Here is a 17,939-nt window from a genome sequence, read left to right as displayed (position 1 = left end):
TTAGTTCTTTTTTTTTTTAAATTCATTAAAGTAATTTTTTCAAGAAAAATTGCATTTGAAAGACCGCTGCGCAAATACACTATGACATAAAATATTGCAACGACCACCATTTTATTCTCTAAGGTGTCTACTAAAAAAAAAAATATATATATATATATATATATATATATATATATATATATATATATATATATATATATATATATATACACATACATATATATATATATATATATAATGCTTGGGGGTTCTAAGTAATTTTCTAGCAAAAAAAAAATGATTTTAAGTTGAAACCAACAAATGTCATTAAAAGGTTTAGTGTTTAAGTGGTTAAACTTTCAAAGTCTATTCCATTGACATATTGTTACAATGTTTATACTTAAATTTAACTGATAAAGAATGTTATGTTCTTGGCAAAATGCCCAGTTTTTCTCTTCCTTTCTTTTGCCGGTGTCTTGTCATATAACGTCCTCCATCTGATAGTGTCTGCTGCGTACTGCGCATGCGCAGTACACAGCAACACAGATTCCGAAAACTGCCGAGAAAGAACGGCGCCTGCGCCGTGAGTCCAGGTTCTAGTCCCACCATCCAAGTGGACATAGAGTAGAAATAAAAAAGAGCCGAGAGCAGCGAGGCCGATCCCGAAGCGTGGCGAGCGAAGCTCGCCCGCAAGGGGCCCTCTAATATTCACAACCCTATGTCCGCTTGGATGGTGGGGCTACCACCTCCACTCACGGCGCAGGCGCCGTTAAGCTTCGGAGATTTTCCGAAACTTCGTCTGTTCCGTACTGCGCATGCGCAGTACGGGGCGGACACTATTTGATGGCCGGACACTATACAGCAGAACACCGGCTGTGGCTTCAGAAAAGCAGAGAGAATACTTTGAATAGAAAGAATTGCGAAACACTTTAGTCAAGATCATGATAACTATTCATGATGATTAATCATGCAGCTCTAATACATAATGAACAAAAATCATCATAAATAATAAATAAATACAATAAATGAATAATATGTAATAACGCCTACCCATAAAAAATTATGAATACATGATTATTGTTATTATTATTAATAATAATAATAATAATAATAATAATAATAAAAATAATACATCCACACCCAGCCTAAAAAATAAAAATAATTACTTTAATAATAATAACAATTCATGTATTAATGTATTTATTTTTTGTGTTAGGGTTAGGGTGTTTGGCTATTTATTATTATTATTTTTTTTTTTTTAGGGTTAGAGGTTTAACCACTTAACAACCGGCCCATAGCCAAACGACGGCTAGAGGGCGGTTGTTTAACTCTGAGAGACGTCATATGACGTCCTCCCAGAATTCCGCTCTTGCGCGCCCCCTGGGGCGCGCACTCGAGAGCATCCGTGACGGACCCAGCGCCTCACGGATCACGGTAAACAGCCACTCATCGCGGCCGTGTACCACGTGATCGCTCCGTCAAATGATGGAGTGATCACTTGTGAACAAACCGGCATCATGTTATGACGCCGGTTCCTCCCTCCCCTCTTTGTACCGATCGGTACAGCGGAGGGGGAAGAGATCGGTGTTAGCAGTGCTATGGGCTGCATCTGCAGTGCCCACATCGCTGCTCACCGAATTTAATCCCTCAATACCCTGCCAATACTCTGCAATACCAGCTAATACTCTGCAATGCCAGCTAATACTCTTCAATGCCAGCTAATACTCTGCAATGCCAGCTAATTCTCTGCAATGCCAGCTAATACTCTGCAGTACCCGCCAATACTCTGCAGTACCCGCCAATACTCTGCAGTACCCGCCAATACTGTGCAGTACAATTCCAGCCAATACTTTGGAGATACCCTGCCAATATTCAGAGATACTCTGCCAATAATCTGCGATACCCTGCCAATAATCTGCGATACCCTGCCATACTCTGCGATACCCTGCCATACTCTTCGATACCCTGCCATACTCTGCGATACCCTACCATACTGGGAGATACCCAGCCATACTCAGTGATACCCTGCAATACCCAGCCATAGACTCCCCCCCCTCCTCCCGCCGCCCTCCGGTGCTTCTATCGACTCGCCAATACGATCAAAGCCAAAATCTTTTATTTTTATTTCAGGATTCCCAGCTTAGAGGTGAGATGCGGGGTCTTATTGACCCCATATCTCACTGTAAAGAGGACCTGTCATGCCATATTCCTATTACAAGGGATGTTTACATTCCTTGTAATAGGAATAAAAGTGATCAAAAATTTTATTTTTGGGGGAAAAAATGTCAAACTAAAATAAATAAAGTAAAATGAACAATAAAAATAAAAAATTAAAGCGCCCCTGTCCCCATGTGCTCGCATGCAGAAGCGAACGCATACGTAAGTCCCGCCCACATATGAAAACGGTGTTCAAACCACACATGTGAGGTATCACTGCGAACGTTAGAGCGAGAGCAATAATTTTGGCCCTAGACCTCCTCTGTAACTCAAAACATGTAACCAGCAAAAAAAATGTAAAGCATCGCCTATGGGGATTTTTAGGTAGCGACGTTTGGCGCCATTCCACAAGCGCATGCAATTTTGAAGAGTGACATGTTAGGTATCTATTTACTCAGCGTAACTTCATCTTTCACATTATGCAAAAATTGCACTAACTTTACAGTTTTTTTTTAAGCACAAAACAGTTTTTTTTTTTTTAAATGCGTTCGAAAAATTGCTGCGCAAATACTGTGCAAGATAAAAAGTTGCAGCAACCACCATTGTATTCTCCAGGGTGTTTGCTAAAAAATCATATATAATGTTTTGAGGTTCTATGTAATTTTCTAGCAAATAAATGATGATTTTTACATGTAGGAGAGAAATGTCAGAATTGTCCTGGGTGCTCCAGAACGCCTGATGGCACTCCCTGCATGTTGGGCCTCTGTATGTGGCCACGCTGTGTAAAAGTCTCACACATGTGGTATTGCCATACTCGGGAGTAATAGCAGAATGTGTTTTGGGGTGTAATTTGTGGTATGCATATGCTGTGTGTGAGAAATAAACTGATAATATGACAATTGTGTGAAAAAAAAACAAATTAAAAAAAATCTTGATTTTGCAAAGAATTGTGGGAAAAAATTACAACTTCAAAAAACTCATCATGCCTCTTACTAAATACCTTGGAATGTCTTCTTTCCAAAAAGGTGTAATTTGGGGGTATTTGTACTTTTCTGGCATGTTAGGGTCTCAAGAATTGAAATAGGCCGTCAGTCCTTCAGGTGTGATCAATTTTCAGATATTGGCACCATAGCTTGTGGACTCTATAACTTTCACAAACACCAAATAATATCCACCAATTTGTACTTATTTTTACCAAAGATATGTAGTAGTATAAATTTTGGCCAAAATTTATGAAGAAAAAATTACTAATCTGCTAAATTTTATAACAGAAACAAAGAAAAATTTTTTTTTTTAAAGAATATTCAGTATTTTTTCTTTTATAGCACAAAAAATAAAAAACCCAGCGGTGATTAAATACCACCAAAAGAAAGCTCTATTTGTGTGAAAAAAAAGGCCAAAAATTTCATATGGGTACAGTGTTGCATGACTGAGTAATTGTCATTCAAAATGTGAGAGCACTGAAAGCTGAAAATTGGTCTGGTTATTAACCACTTGAGATCCGCGCTATAGTCAATTGACGGCTACAGCGCGGATCTCCTTTTCCGGGACTACGTCTATTGACGTTGTCCCGTGTACGAGCGGCCTGCGCGCGCGGCGCGCTCTGTGATCGGCGAGTCCATGAGACTCGCCTGATCACCGATCCGTGCAAGGGGTCAATCCCGACCCCTTATCACGTGATCAGCTGTCAGCCAATGACAGCTGATCAGGTGACATAACGGAGCCGGTAATCGGCTAGTATTCCTCCTCGTGCTGACAGCGCGAGGAGAAAAAAAAAAGCCGATCACGGCCAGCAATGCAAGCGCCCACCTGCCCCCTGCCAGTGCCCACCTGTCCCCTGCAGTGCCACCCTAATAAAAAGTAAGTGCCCCCAGTCAGTGCCACCCAGCAGTGCCCATAGTGCCACCCAGCAGTGCCCACAGTGCCACCCAGCAGTGCCCACAGTGCCACCCAGCAGTGCCACCCACAGTGCCTCCCACAGTGCCACCCACAGTGCCCACAATCTGCCTCAAAGGTGCTGCACCCCAGTGCCGCCCATCAGTGCCCAGCAGTGCCGCCCATCAGTGCCCAGCAGTGCCACCTATCAGAGCCACCTATCAGTGCCCATCAGTCCCATCTATCAGTAGTACCTATCAGTGCCCATCCGTGCCACCCATCCGTGCCACCCATCCGTGCCATCTTATCTGTGCCCATCTTTGCCCATCAGTGCCGCCTTATCTGTGCCCATCGGTGCCGCCTTATCTGTGCCTATTAGTGCCGCCTTAACTATGACTATCAGTGCCCACCAGTGCAGCCTATCAGTGCCCACCAATGCAGCCTATCAGTGCCCACCAATGCAGCCCATCAGTGCCCACCAATGCAGCCTATCAGTGCCGCCTAATCAGCGCACTTCAATGAAGGAGAAAAATGACCTGTTTGCAAAATTTTATAACAAACTATTAAAACATGATTTTTATTTATTTTTTTGCATCTTTTTTTGTTTGTTTAGCAAAAAATAAAACTCCGAGCTGTAACTAAATACCACCAAAAGAAAGCTCTATGTGTGGGAAAAAAAATGATAAAAATTTCATTTGGGTACAGTGTTGTATGACCGCGCAATTGTCATTCAAAGTGCATCAGCGCTGAAAGCTGAAAATTGGTCTGGGACTGAGGGGGGTTTAAGTGCCCAGTAAGCAAGTGGTTAAGGGTGTTTAAGTGCCCAGTGGTCAAGTGGTTAAGTTATGGGTTCATTATATATTTATTTATTATTACTTAGTATTCATTTATTGAATGTATTTATTATTAATTATTTATGATTATTTGTATTTATTTGTGTATTCATTTTACATTTATTAATTTATTATTATTATTATTATTAGTAGTAGTAGTAGTAGTAGCATTAACACTTTAACAAAAAAACAAAAAATCCTCTTTTTGTCTTTGTATTATCTTGGGATTGGAAGGAGCATGCTGATTTTGACCTTTGTAGTGTGCATTGTTTAACCAAGGTGAGAATACGACTGAGTGGGGCTGGTGAAGGTGCACACTTGAAAGGAACATTAATGCCGCGTACACACGAGCGGACTTTTCAACATCCAAAGTCCGACGGAATGATTCCGTCAGACTATTCGATCGTGTGTGGGCTGCAACGGACTTTTGATTCGCAAAAGTCTGACGGACTTTAGAAAATGGAACATGCTTCAAATTTTTCCGACGGAACTCCGCCGGACCCAGTTCCCAGTGTGTATGCTATTCCGACGGACTAAAACCGACGCTAGGGCAGCTATTGGCTACTGGCTATGAACTTCCTTATTCGAGTCCAGTCGTACGTCATCACGTTCGAATCCGTCGGAGTTTGGTGTGATTGTGTGTGGCCAAGTCCACTCAGTCGAAAAAGTCCGTCAGAACTCTGTCGGAACTCCGGCAGAACTCCGGCAGAACTCCTTCAGAAGTCTGTCGGACATAAGTCCTCGCGGGTGTGCTAGCAAGTCGGTAAAAAAAAGTCCTGCTAGCAGCATCTTTGGAGCGGTATATAGCTCCTGCCCATTGAAATCAATGGGGCAGCGCAGCTATAACTTTCTCCCTTTCTCTGCCACTAGCAGGGCGGTAAAACTGCCCCGCTAGCGACCAAATACCTCTGCTAAAACGACGGTAAAGCGGCGCTAAAAATAGTGGTGTTTTATGACTTCACAAGGACATTTGGAGATATATTTTGGCTTTTTGTCACACATATTATTTTGGACTGAATTGCACAATTTTCACGTATAACTTTGTTCATATTGAGTTATTCATACACTATTTTAAGTGCAGCACATTTCACATATACTTGAATGATTCACTGATCATTATGGTGTTTGCAACTAATTTATTGAAGTTTGTTGTGCACAGATATTTTGCATACCCATTTGTTGGATATCCATGTTATTGTGATATCCATGATATTCTGCAACATACATTTCCTATGTCTGCTTTGCAAAGTCATTCCAAATTCCTTGTAATAATTGTATAGCGAGGCCAGGAAACACAGGTTATGCTTATTAACTGCGTCAATGAATATGAGAATATGAATATAAGATCTGCCCTCTTGGCTACAACTTATAGCCAGAGTAACACCACTGAGTGTACAATGAGTAAACTTCAGGTCTTTTGCAGTGGTGTAAATCAGGGAGATCATTTTTTGCAGAAAAATAGACATGTCTAATGTAGATTGTCTCTGATCCAGTTGGACTGATATTACTAACGTCCAAGCATGGAGATTAAAGTGTCCATAAGTGCTGGGAAAACTGGTCTGGAGCTATTTGGAATAGCTGGGCATATGTTTCTTGATGTCTTTCACCATGGTAAGTGGCTTTCTCAGAAGGGATTACCTGATTGATCTCAATGCATGTTTAACCCCTTCACGCCGCCATAACACATACACTACATTACCAAAAGTATTGGGACCCTGCCTTTACATGCATATGAACTTTAATGGCATCCCAGTCTTAGTCAATATTGAGTTGGCCCAACCTTTCTAGCTATAATAGCTTCAACAATTCTAGGAAGGCTGTCCACAAGGTTTAGGAATGTGTATATGGGAATATTTAACCATTCTTCCAGATGTGCATGTGTGAGGTCAGGTGCTGATGTGGACGAGAAGGCCTGGCTCGCAGCCTCTGCTATAATTCATCCCAAACGCGTTCTATCGTGGGGGGGGGGTCAGGACTCTTTTCAGGCCAGTCAAGTTCCTCCACCCCAAACTCGCTTATCCATATTTTTATGGACCTTTCTTTGTGCAATGGCCCAAATCATTTGGTGGAGGGGGGATTTTGGTGTGGGATTGGGCTTGGCTCCTTAGTTCCAGTGAAGGGAACTCTTAAGGCGTCAGCTTACCAAGACATTTTGGACAATTTCATGCTCCCAACTTTGTGTGAACAAACAAGGTACGTAAAGACATTGATGAATGGAGGAACTTGACTGGCCTGCACAGAGTCCTGACCTCAACCCGATAGAACACCTTTGGGATTAATTAGAGCAGAGACTATGAGCTAGGCCATCCCATCCAACATCAGTGTCTGACCTTACAAATGCGCTTCTGGAAGAATGGTCAAACATTCCCATAGATACACTCCTGAACCTTGCGGACAGCCTTCCAGAGGAGTTGAAGCTGTTATAGCTGCAAAGGTTGGGCCAACTCAATATTGGACCCTACGGACTAAGACTGGGATGCCATTAAAGTTCATGTGCGTGGAAAGCCAGGCATCCCAATACTTTTGGTAATATAGTGTATATGTGGCCTCACTGGACTGGGCTTTTTGTCATGGGGCTGCATATATGCGTATCGTATGCGTTCGTACTAATGATCAGGACCTGGAGCTCCTGATTCCAGGTCACCTGATTGCTGTTGTAGCCTCTGATTGGCTACCACAGTAATCAGTCACTGTTAAGCCTACCCCTGTGTTTCTCTCTCTGTGAATGGAGAGGAAAGATACATTCGGGGTTAGTTACGAAAGGCAAATCCACTTTGCACTGAAAGTGCACTTGGAAGTGCAGTCGCTCTGAATCTGAAATGAGGGGAAGCTCTGCTGATTTTATCATCCAATCATGTGCAAGCTAAATGCTGTTTTTTTATTTTCCTTGCATGTTCCCCTCCAGATCTACAGCGACTTTACTTCCAAGTGCACTTGCAGTGCAAAGTGGATTTTCCTTTAGTAAATAACCCCAGTGCATCGTTCTCTCTCCTTGCAGAGAGAAAAAAAAAGTGTGTGAAAAATAATATAAAAAATATCTGTATCAAGGTTTGATCTAGCTCAGTGCAAGGGTTAGTGTTTGGTCAAGTAATGGTATAAGGTCAGGATCAGTATATTTTGGACAATTTTTTTTTAAATTAATGTCAGTGTGTTTTAGGTAGAACAACAACAACAACAAAAAAGTAATATGTGCACTGTTGTTTCTGAGCTGTACTATGGGTATAAACAACAAATAACATACATATATGTGTATGGGTCCTTTCACACTGACGTCCCGTTCAGGCCCGCCTGTCAGTTTTTCAGGCGGACCTGAACGGGTGCTCCATAGAGGTCTATGGAGCGTCGGATGTCGGACTACAAATACTGCAGCTGCTGACTTTTAAAATAAGGACACTTACCCGCCCAGCGCGCCCGCGATGTCGGCACCCGAAGCCGATCTCTCGATCGTCTCTCGGGTGCTGCCGCCGCCATCTTGGGTACGGGAATCAGGAAGTGGAGCCTTTCGGCTTCATTTCCCGGTTCCCTACTGCGCATGCGCGAGTCGCGCTGTGCAATAAGGATGGTCCCGCTGCCTCTGGGATCTGTTTGTTTCCCAGCAGGCAGCGGGGGACTTTCGGAAAGGGGTGTAGATCTACGCCCCTTTCCGCAGATAGCTATGCCGGAAGTGGGTGCAGATACCTGTACTGTACAGGTACCTGCACCCCCCTCCCCTCTGAAAGGTGCCAATTGTGGCGCCGGAGGGGGGGAGGATTCCAATGAGCGGAAGGTCCACTTTAGGGTGGACCTCCGCTTTAAGACATTATTTCCCAAGACTGAAGGAAATATTGGGCATTCTGGCAATTTATGTAAAAGCTACTGCCTAGTTTTTGATTGGATGTACATCCTTTTTCTTATTTATATGATAACCACAATTACACTGGACCCTGTTACTCCCTTTAGGGATCTTTGGATATTTTTAAATGTGTGTCTTTCTAGTTTTTGCTCTAAATTTAGGATTAAATAGTTAAGAGCGATATATAGTTTGCATTAATTGGTTTGACCTGTAAATATTTCTTTATACATATTCTCTGTTTACAGACAAAATGTAATCACTGGAGATTTAATATTCTGTGATAATAAAACCTGAAAACTTCTAAGGGGCCAAATACATATCATAGAAACTTTAGGGATCTAACAAGCTATGCAATCAGAAATGTTGGAAAGCATTGATTAGAAAGCAAATTTTTTTTTAATTGTGGCTCTGGCCAATTTGTACCCCAATTATTATTAATTTTACAGTGATCAAAACATGTTTTGGCAAGCAGCTTTTCGGGAAGAAGAGTCTCTTTTTTAACACAGTCAGTGCTGGTTCACACTACAGCAACTTGGGATCCGACTTGTAAGGCCGCGTACACACGCGGGGACTGTTCGCTCAACTTTGTCCGTCAAACAGTTTCAGCAAACAGTCCGCTCAAAATTAGCATGGACGGACTTGCCCACACACGACGAACGAACAGTTTGCTGAAACCGTGCGCGATGACGTGAACAGCACGTACGACGGGACGGAAAATACAACGTCCTATACACTGCATTACAACTTTCGGCGTGTAAATCCTTTCTGAGCATGCGCGGAACTTAGTTTGACGAACAAGCCTACACACGAGGGGACTGTTCGCTGAAACCAAGTTTCAGCGGACAGTTTTTCGGAAATTCCGAAAAACCTTGTTCAGCAAACTGTTCGCTGAAACTGTCCGCTGAAAGCCCACACACGGGCGGACTGTCCGCCGAAACACTGTTCAGCGGACAAAGTTGGGCGAACAGTCCCCGCGTGTGTACGCGGCCTAAGTCCTCAAGTTGCTCCAAGTCATTGGACATTAGAAATGCAATAGAAGTTAATGAGAGCCATCTTAGTGTACACTACTGATGTTGCTCCGACTTCAGAAAAGGTTCCTGTACTACTTCAAGGTGACTTCTAGGCAACTTGTACCCGTAGATTTCAATGGAAGTCGCCAAGTCAGGACTCCATCTATATTGAAGCAACTTTACAGGAAAAAGAATTTACCCAGGTACTCCCCAAGTTTACCGGGGAAACCCCCTCCCTCCCACAGAGCTGATTATTCTGTAATTGGCCACAGCCAAAGTCGCCTGTCCTGGAGGCGGCTTTAAGTTGCATTGTAAGTTGCTCAAAGTCACGCTTAAGTCGCCTCCAAATCGCCTTGCAAAGTCATGGGTTTAAGTCGGGTTGCCCCTGTGTGAACCGGAACTAATGGCTATTATTTGGAAAAAAATGTGCCTGAGAAATTCAGTTTGATTCAGTTGTATTGAAGCTGTATATACGCTATATTTCTTCATTGTATAAAAGACCCCAGCCAAAATACAGGCAGTACAGATGCCATGCATTGGATTGCAGTTCCTTTCTGCAAAGGTTAAGGGATTAATGATCACTTTAAATATTTCATGCTGACACTTTACATCAATCACATGCTTCTGCATTATGAAATATTTATCAGTTTTCTCTCCTTTTCAGAGAAATGGTCAATGCATGGTTTGCTGAAAGGGTTCATACAATACCAGCATCAAAAGAAGGAGGCAAAAGCAATACAGAACATAACCAGCAGGCCACTTCTTCTGAACTCACCAGTCAAGGGGCACCAGTAAGAAAGATTTCAGCTTCGGCGTTTGACCGGCCTCTTAGGCCCATCGTGGTTAAAGACTCTGAGGGAACGCTGACATTTCTTGCCGATTCAGAAAAGAAGGAACAGATGCCTCTGCAAACCCCCGTTATATCGACTGCAAGCGATCAGTGCGCAAGGCTTTTGGAACTAGTGAAAGATATATCAAGTCACTTAGACGTTACTGCCCTTTGTCATAAAATTTTTTTACACATTAATGAACTTCTATCTGCCGACCGATACTCCCTTTTCTTAGTGTGCGAGGATAGTTCCAATGAGAAGTTTCTGGTCAGCAGACTTTTTGATGTAGCGGAAGGTACAACACTGGAGGAAGCTTCAAATAACTGCATTCGCCTGGAGTGGAGTAAGGGCATTGTAGGCTATGTTGCAGAGTATGGACAGCCTTTGAACATAAAAGATGCATATAAGGTAAGATAAAGTATTCTGGAACTAAAGCAAAACTATGGAAAAAAAATCACAAATTACATATATGATGCAGTCTGTTAATAGCAACAACACAGATGTATTTGTTTTTCTGAGTCTCCCATGTTACATCGTTTTTTTTTTTGCCTGTTTACAACTAACAGGTGCTCACAGTGATTATCTTTTATAATTTGTAGTTATAAATTTTATCCCCCAAAAAATAATTGTTTCTGTAAGTGTTTAAAAATTGTTAGCTGAAGTTAGAATTGAATTTGTAAGTCACTTATTTAAAAGCCATCTACATCTGCTAGTTAATTTAACTCTACACTCTTCACAGATGGATAATGCTGCTGTCTAAGCCGGCAATTAATGATTCAATTTGTCTTTCCTGCAACCATGGGTTAATGAAGGGGAAATCCCTCCCATGGAGCTATTGTGTTCTCCCAGTGTGGGTGCGCGGGGGGGAGCCATCCCAGCCAGAAGAACACACAGTGATTAATCACAGGAAAGATATGACAGGCTGTTGTACCCAAGTTGATTGATTGATCAACTTGGGTACAATCAGCCTGCCCATACATGGTTCGAATCTCGGCTGTTTCAGCAGGGATTTAAACCATCTATGACTGACTTAAGTATGGCTACTTTGCTTCTTCTTAGATACAGTAGAGTAGCAAGTGTAGACACCCTAAGGCAGGAAGTGTGTTGCTGGCCAGATCAACAGTTAAAAATAAAGGACAAAAATAAAACAAATTCAGCCACCACATCTAAGGACTGGAAAGCTGCAATATATTACATTTTTGTCCTTGTGTTTATTTATGCTTTTACCTCTTAACGCCAGCGCCTCCCTGGCCTTTAAGAGTTTTCTGATGTCCGGAGGCGGAGCAGGGTTTCTGATCATGTGACTGCTGTAATTGGCTATCACAGCAGTCACATGTTTGTAAAGCTCCTGATTGCAAGTAGAGATCAGTGAGCTTTCTGTTAGCCACCAGTAACTGTGTCGGGAGCACAGGGCGTGCGCTCTTGGTACAACACCATTTACATTATGGTACACATATATGCAGCCTTAGGGCCCATCTGCCATATATATATATATATCTATATATATATATATATATATATATATATATACATACCACCAGTGTGAAGGGGTTAAAGTAAAGTTATAGAGCTTGGAAAGTAAAACCTAAAGCAGATGAAAACCCCAATTGAATGACATTTATCATCTTAAGCACTGTGTATCATAAACAGTTGCCTTGTGTTTTAAATATAAAACACATTTCACCTTTTTTAACCCTCAATGCTGCTGATCTCCTGCATCACATTTGTCTACATGCATGCACTCCAGCAGCTGTTTCACGTCAACTACAAGGGTGGATTTCCTGATGCATTATACCAGTGGAACATGCCTATGTTATGTGTATTGACACAGCCTCTTGTATTCTTTATTGGAAGAGTGTGGAACAGTGTGACAGTGCAGGAGAACAACTAGGAAATGGGCAGAGCAATGTCACCCTATAAATGGAAAGTGTCTGCACAAGGGTATTCATGGCAGGATTACCTAGTATTATATTAATAAAAGCTATACATGTAATATTACTTTAAAATGACATTAACCGGTTAAAGTTTATGTGAGATTTTAGGAATTCGGATTATGTTTACTTTATTTTCCAGTATTGGGTTTGCTAAATTATTTGTTTTTCAAAGAATTTGTGTTAAATAAGCCCTCCAACTAAACTTAATCAATAATGTTCTTCTAAGTGAAGCTCTCCGTTGATCAATAAGATACAACTATTGAAATATTCTAGATTTAAATGTTTTCTCACTATGCTGGTATATTTCATAAGGAAGTGTAAAGTGCCATGACTATGTGTGAAGTGCAATAATCTATGCACTTTCTACCTCTTTATTAAATAGCCCTAAATGTGACATGTCTGATAAATGTCTGATTAATACATTATTAATACATTATTTTTACTTTGAGGTTGTTATGTATTGTCTTTAGCACTATTGCCACATAGTTTATGTGCTATTTGCCAGTTATATTTTAGTACAGACATCCAGTTTGTATCTCTGCCATGTAATTCATTTTGTTTGGTGCTTGAGTATAATGATATGAATGTGATATTAGCTCTTCTGTAGGCGTATAGAAGGGTAAAGGATAACGACTGATAAGTTCATTTGAATAACATTACTCACAAAAAAATATTGATACGATCAATCAGTTTGCCTGACCTTGGTTTGGTATCAAGAGATCGCTGAAATTTTCCCTTCTTAATAGGCAATTGAACAGTACTGACTGGTATATTCAAGGCTTTGGATGTCTTTTTATATCCTTTTCCATGTTTAGAAAATTATGTTACTTTGTTGTGCAGGTTATTTGACAGTTCTTTTAAGCTCCCCATGGCTCAGTATCTAGCCTGCTCAGTGCATCCATGTAAGAGCTAACAAACTCATTGACTATTTATACACTAACTGCAATTTAAAAAGCCACAGATGTGGGAAATTAACCTATAATTAGCATTTTAACCTGTGTGTTTTACCTTGTGTCTCTGTACCAAGGCCAAACATCCCTGACAATAATCAGGGCCATTTGGGTGATTTCTGTTATCACCACTTGAAGACCAGGCCTTTTCTGGAACTTTATTTGTTTGCAAGTTTTACGTTTAAATTAGTATTTTTTGCTAGAAAACTACTTAGAACCCCCAAATATTATATATATATTTTAGCAGAGACCCTAGAGAATAAAATGGCAATTGTTGCAATATTTTATGCCATACAGTATTTGTGCAGTGGTTTTTAAATGCAATAAAAAAAAAATACACTTTAATGAATTTAAAAAATAAGCTAAACACAATAATTACCCCCATTTTTTGGTATAATGTGAAAGATGAAGTTACACCAAGTAAATGGATACCTAACATGTCATGGCTTAAAATTGCACATGCTTATGGAATGGATAAAAATGACGGTACTTAAAAATCTCCATAGGCAACATTTTAAAAATGTTTACAGGTTACCTTCTTTGACTTACAGAGAAGGTCTTGCCCTAGAATTCTTTCTCTCGCTCTAACGATTGTAGCAATACCCACATGTGTGGTTTGAACACTATTTACATATTTGGGTGCGACTTAGGTATGAATTCGCTTCTGTATGCTAGCATAGAGGAATGAGGTGCTCTCCATTTGTTTTTTTTTCCTTATTTATTTTACTTTTTATTTTTACTTCGTGCATTTATTAATTTTTTTGATGTAAAAATCCCTTGTAATAGAAATAAGGATGACAGGTGCTTTTTATTGAGAGATCTGGGGTCTTTTTGACCCTAGATCTCTCATTTACCTTTAATAGCAAAAAAAACATTTTTTTTTTGCATTTTGACTTGACAAAAAATAAATAAATTATATATATATATATATATATATATATATATATATATATATATATATAATATTTGTTTTGGCCCGAGAACCGGAAGTGATGTCAGACATTGCTCCGGTCCCCCCAAGGCATAGAGACGAGTGGCAGCCATCCTGGCCTCACTCGACTTCCTGATTCAGCAAACAGCTGCATCAGATGGGGCACCCCCCCCCCCCCACCTGCCTCTTCTAAAAGTGATCCTGCGGTGAATCCACCTGCGAAACCACTTTTATCTGATGCAGAATCGTCCATAGTAATGAATGATACCAGGGTTTTGCCAGCTAGTCATAGCTGCTGCCTTAACACCGGTATTAAACGTCAAAGCAATGATGTATTTTTACTATGGGCCGGTTAGCAAGTGGTTAAAAAGGAGCCAAACAACTTTGTGATAATAAATGGCCTAACATGATCACTATCTGTAAATAAAAAACAGTTTTTTGGCATGATCAATTATATTTTTTAATATAAATGCAAAAATTCCACGATTTCTGCCATGGTGTGCAAACTTTGTATATATAGAGCAGCCTTTTTCAACCAGGGTGCCTTGAGGTTTCTTCAGTGGTGCCTTGACAAAATGTATAAAAATTGGCCCAAAATTGTATACAAGCTGGTGGGTGGATGAAAGCTGCCTTTAATGCCACGTGCACACGATCAAACAATCCGGTGGAAAAGTCTGGCGGACTCAAGTCCGCCGGACAATCCCCCCGTGTGTAGCCTCCGGCGGACTTTTTTTTACCCAAAAGTACGGCGGACATAGAAAGTAGTTTTGCACTCCAATCTTTCCCTCGGACTCGCATTTCGGCGGACAATCTGGCCATGTGTGTGCCAGTCCACCGTACTTTTGAAATGAACGGACTTTTCCTGCCCGGAGAAAAGTCCGCTCATTTTGAGCGCGTCTCCAGGTAGCTGGGGCCAGCGAAGGAGGCGTCGCTGGCCCCGTCACCTGGTATGGACTTAAAGGGGAACCTAAAATTGGCGTGGGCCCCCCCAGGTCCACATCAGACCCTTATCCGAGCACGCTACCCGCTGGCCAGGAAAGGGGGGACGAGCGAGTGCCCCCCCTCCTGAGCCGTACCAGGCCGCGTGCCCTCAACATGGGGGGGTCCCCATGTTGATGAGGACAAGGGCCTCTTCCCGACAACCCTGGCCGTTGGTTGTCGGTGTCTGCGGGCAGGGGGCTTATCGGATTTCGGGCCCCTCCTTCCCCAAGGCACCCCCCCATGTTGAGGGCACGCGGCCTGGTGCGGCTCAGGAGGGGGGGGGGCGCTCGCTCGTCCCCCCTTTCCTGGCCGGCCGGGTAGTGTGCTCAGATAAGGGTCTGATGTGGACCTGGGGGGGACCCCCACGCTGATTTTTTCGGTGTAGGGGTTCCCCTTTAAGTCCATACCAGGTGACGGGGCCATCGACGCCTCCTTCGCTGGCCCCGGCTACCTGGAGACGCGCTCAAAATGAGCGGACTTTCCTCCGCGTGTGTGGGCGAGTCCGTTCATTTCAAAAGTACGGCGGATAGTCCGGCGGACTTAGTACGCCGTATTAGTCCGCTAAAAAAGTGCTGTGTGTGGGCAAGTAGCCCGTTCGGAAAGTCCGGCGGACAGTCCGCCGGACTAAGTCCGCCGGATAGTCGGCTACATGTGTACGCGGCATTAAGTACACAAAGTCACAGGTTTTCATTGTGCACCATTACAACTTTCTAGCTGCCGACAACCTAACGATCAATTGCATCATCAGTTGATAAGGAGGATGCCAGTTGCCTGCATTTCATCCTTGTTGTTTGGCCCTCCCTTGCCTCTCTCCATCAGCTTTGGGGTCTCAGCTGAGTGATGGAGAAAAACTGAGGGAGAAAAGAAACATTGCAATACTAGTCAGTACCAGTTTGCAAAAGTGTATTTGCTTTGGAAGAATAACGCTGGATGTCCTACATGTGTGGATGTTGCTGCATTATGTAAAGCTATATTAGAATAGTTTTTACATTTTAGAATGGGGTCCCTCGAGTTTGTCTATGATTTTAAAAGGTGCATTGACTGAAAAAAGTTTGAGAAACACTGATGTAGAAACAAGCTATGGGTATAATTACTAGCATCCCTCCTTACGGGCTAACTGTAATATCTCTTGTTTATCACCTCTAGTGAAATACTTAACAGTCTATACAAATTACAATAAATCAATATACAACAGTTTACATAATTTCTCAACGTGTTTCACTGTCTTCTTCTTCAGGAAAATTGACAAACCAAATTTCTATCCAGTGCAGTTTCTTACTATTGGCTTTGACAGTTTAGACTCCATATGTTACTCTGTAACAGATGGAGGTGTTAGGAGGGTTGCTGGTAATGCTGAATTTCACAAAGCTGACCTCCTGGCTGTGAGGTCCCTCATCCTGACATGTGGACAAGGCAGTGGAGCAAAGTAAAATGAATCTCAATCCAGTTATGCTGGAGAAGTTTGTTTTCTTTAAATTTCCACAAACATGATTAGATTGCACGCTGGATTGGATTTTTGAAATGAACATTGGTTCACTTCACTTTTCAGAGTAAAATTGCTACTAGTTTATAGATCAGCTTTCCTAATTGCAGGGAAAAAATTACACATTTATGTATAGACAGTATAGCAGTTCTTTATAGCACTCATCATGCACATGATCTTTTAGACTGGAGCTCTTTAAAAAGTGTGTTCCAGATACTGTTGTCATGCTTTCTTTAAAAGACCACTGCCAGGTGCCAACATCATACAAAGAACAGTCTTATTTAATAGACTGAATTTGACGTACAAACAGCTGTGAATGAATAAATACACATTGCTTTCAGCCTATATACAGTGCTTTGAAAAAGTATTCATACCCCTTGCCATTTTCCACATTTTTTCATGTTACAACTTAAACCGTAAATGTATTTTATTGGGATTTTATGTGGTAGACCAACACAAAGTGGCACATCGTTGTGAAGTGGAAGGAAAATGATAAATGGTTTCCCAAAGGTTTTACAAATAAATATGTGAAAAGTTGGTGTGCATTTGTATTCAGTCCCCCTGAATCAATACTTTGAAGAACCACCTTTCGCTGCAATTACTTTTTTTTTTAACAGTCAGGAGTGCTTTATTGAAGGAGTAGTACAGTACAAATTATAAGAAATACAGAGATATTACATGCAACACTGCATGTCATCACATAATCAAATATCAATAACAAAACAGACTTCAATTAGTATAGCTGCAATTTCGTCTTACCCACACTCAATGTCCAAGCCCATTAAAATCAGGGACAAGGTTAATTTTAGCTGAAACAAAACCTAACTAGCCCCCCCCCCCCCACTAACCCCCCCGTCCATGATGACCAAACCTTTTCAAATTTCCAAGGACACCCCCGGTTAATGTACGTTATTTTATATAACGGCAGAGCGGCATTTACTCTGTTTTCCCAGGATGTTACCGAGGGGAGCACTGATGATGTCCATCTACTCAATATTTCTTTCTTGGCATAGAACAGAAGATAAGAGATCAACAATTTACTGTGATGAGATCTCTGCTCATTGTCCATAACGCCCAACAAAGCCAACTCGGGCACCATGGGAACAGAGAGCTCAGCTGTTCAAATATCCCTGACCAAAAAACT

General features: G+C 41.7%; 1 protein-coding gene across 4 annotated transcripts in view; it reads left to right on the top strand.

Moving 5' to 3' along the window:
- Positions 1 to 17,939, top strand: part of PDE5A (phosphodiesterase 5A) — a 255,717-nt gene that overhangs the window by 41,547 nt on the left and 196,231 nt on the right. For all 4 annotated transcript variants that reach the window (XM_077476828.1, XM_077476827.1, XM_077476826.1 and 1 more), the window contains exon 2: positions 10,351 to 10,924. In XM_077476828.1, coding sequence (XP_077332954.1) covers positions 10,351 to 10,924 — 574 coding nt within the window. The remainder of the gene's footprint in view (positions 1 to 10,350; positions 10,925 to 17,939) is intronic.

Source organism: Lithobates pipiens, unplaced genomic scaffold (genome assembly GCF_037356315.1).
Source record: "Lithobates pipiens isolate NorthernLeopardFrog02 unplaced genomic scaffold, aLitPip1_a1.2 Scaffold_13, whole genome shotgun sequence".
Taxonomy (NCBI): Eukaryota; Metazoa; Chordata; class Amphibia; order Anura; family Ranidae; genus Lithobates; species Lithobates pipiens.
The sequence above is the reverse complement of the archived record's forward strand: the minus strand, read 5'-3'. Positions and strand labels throughout refer to the sequence as shown.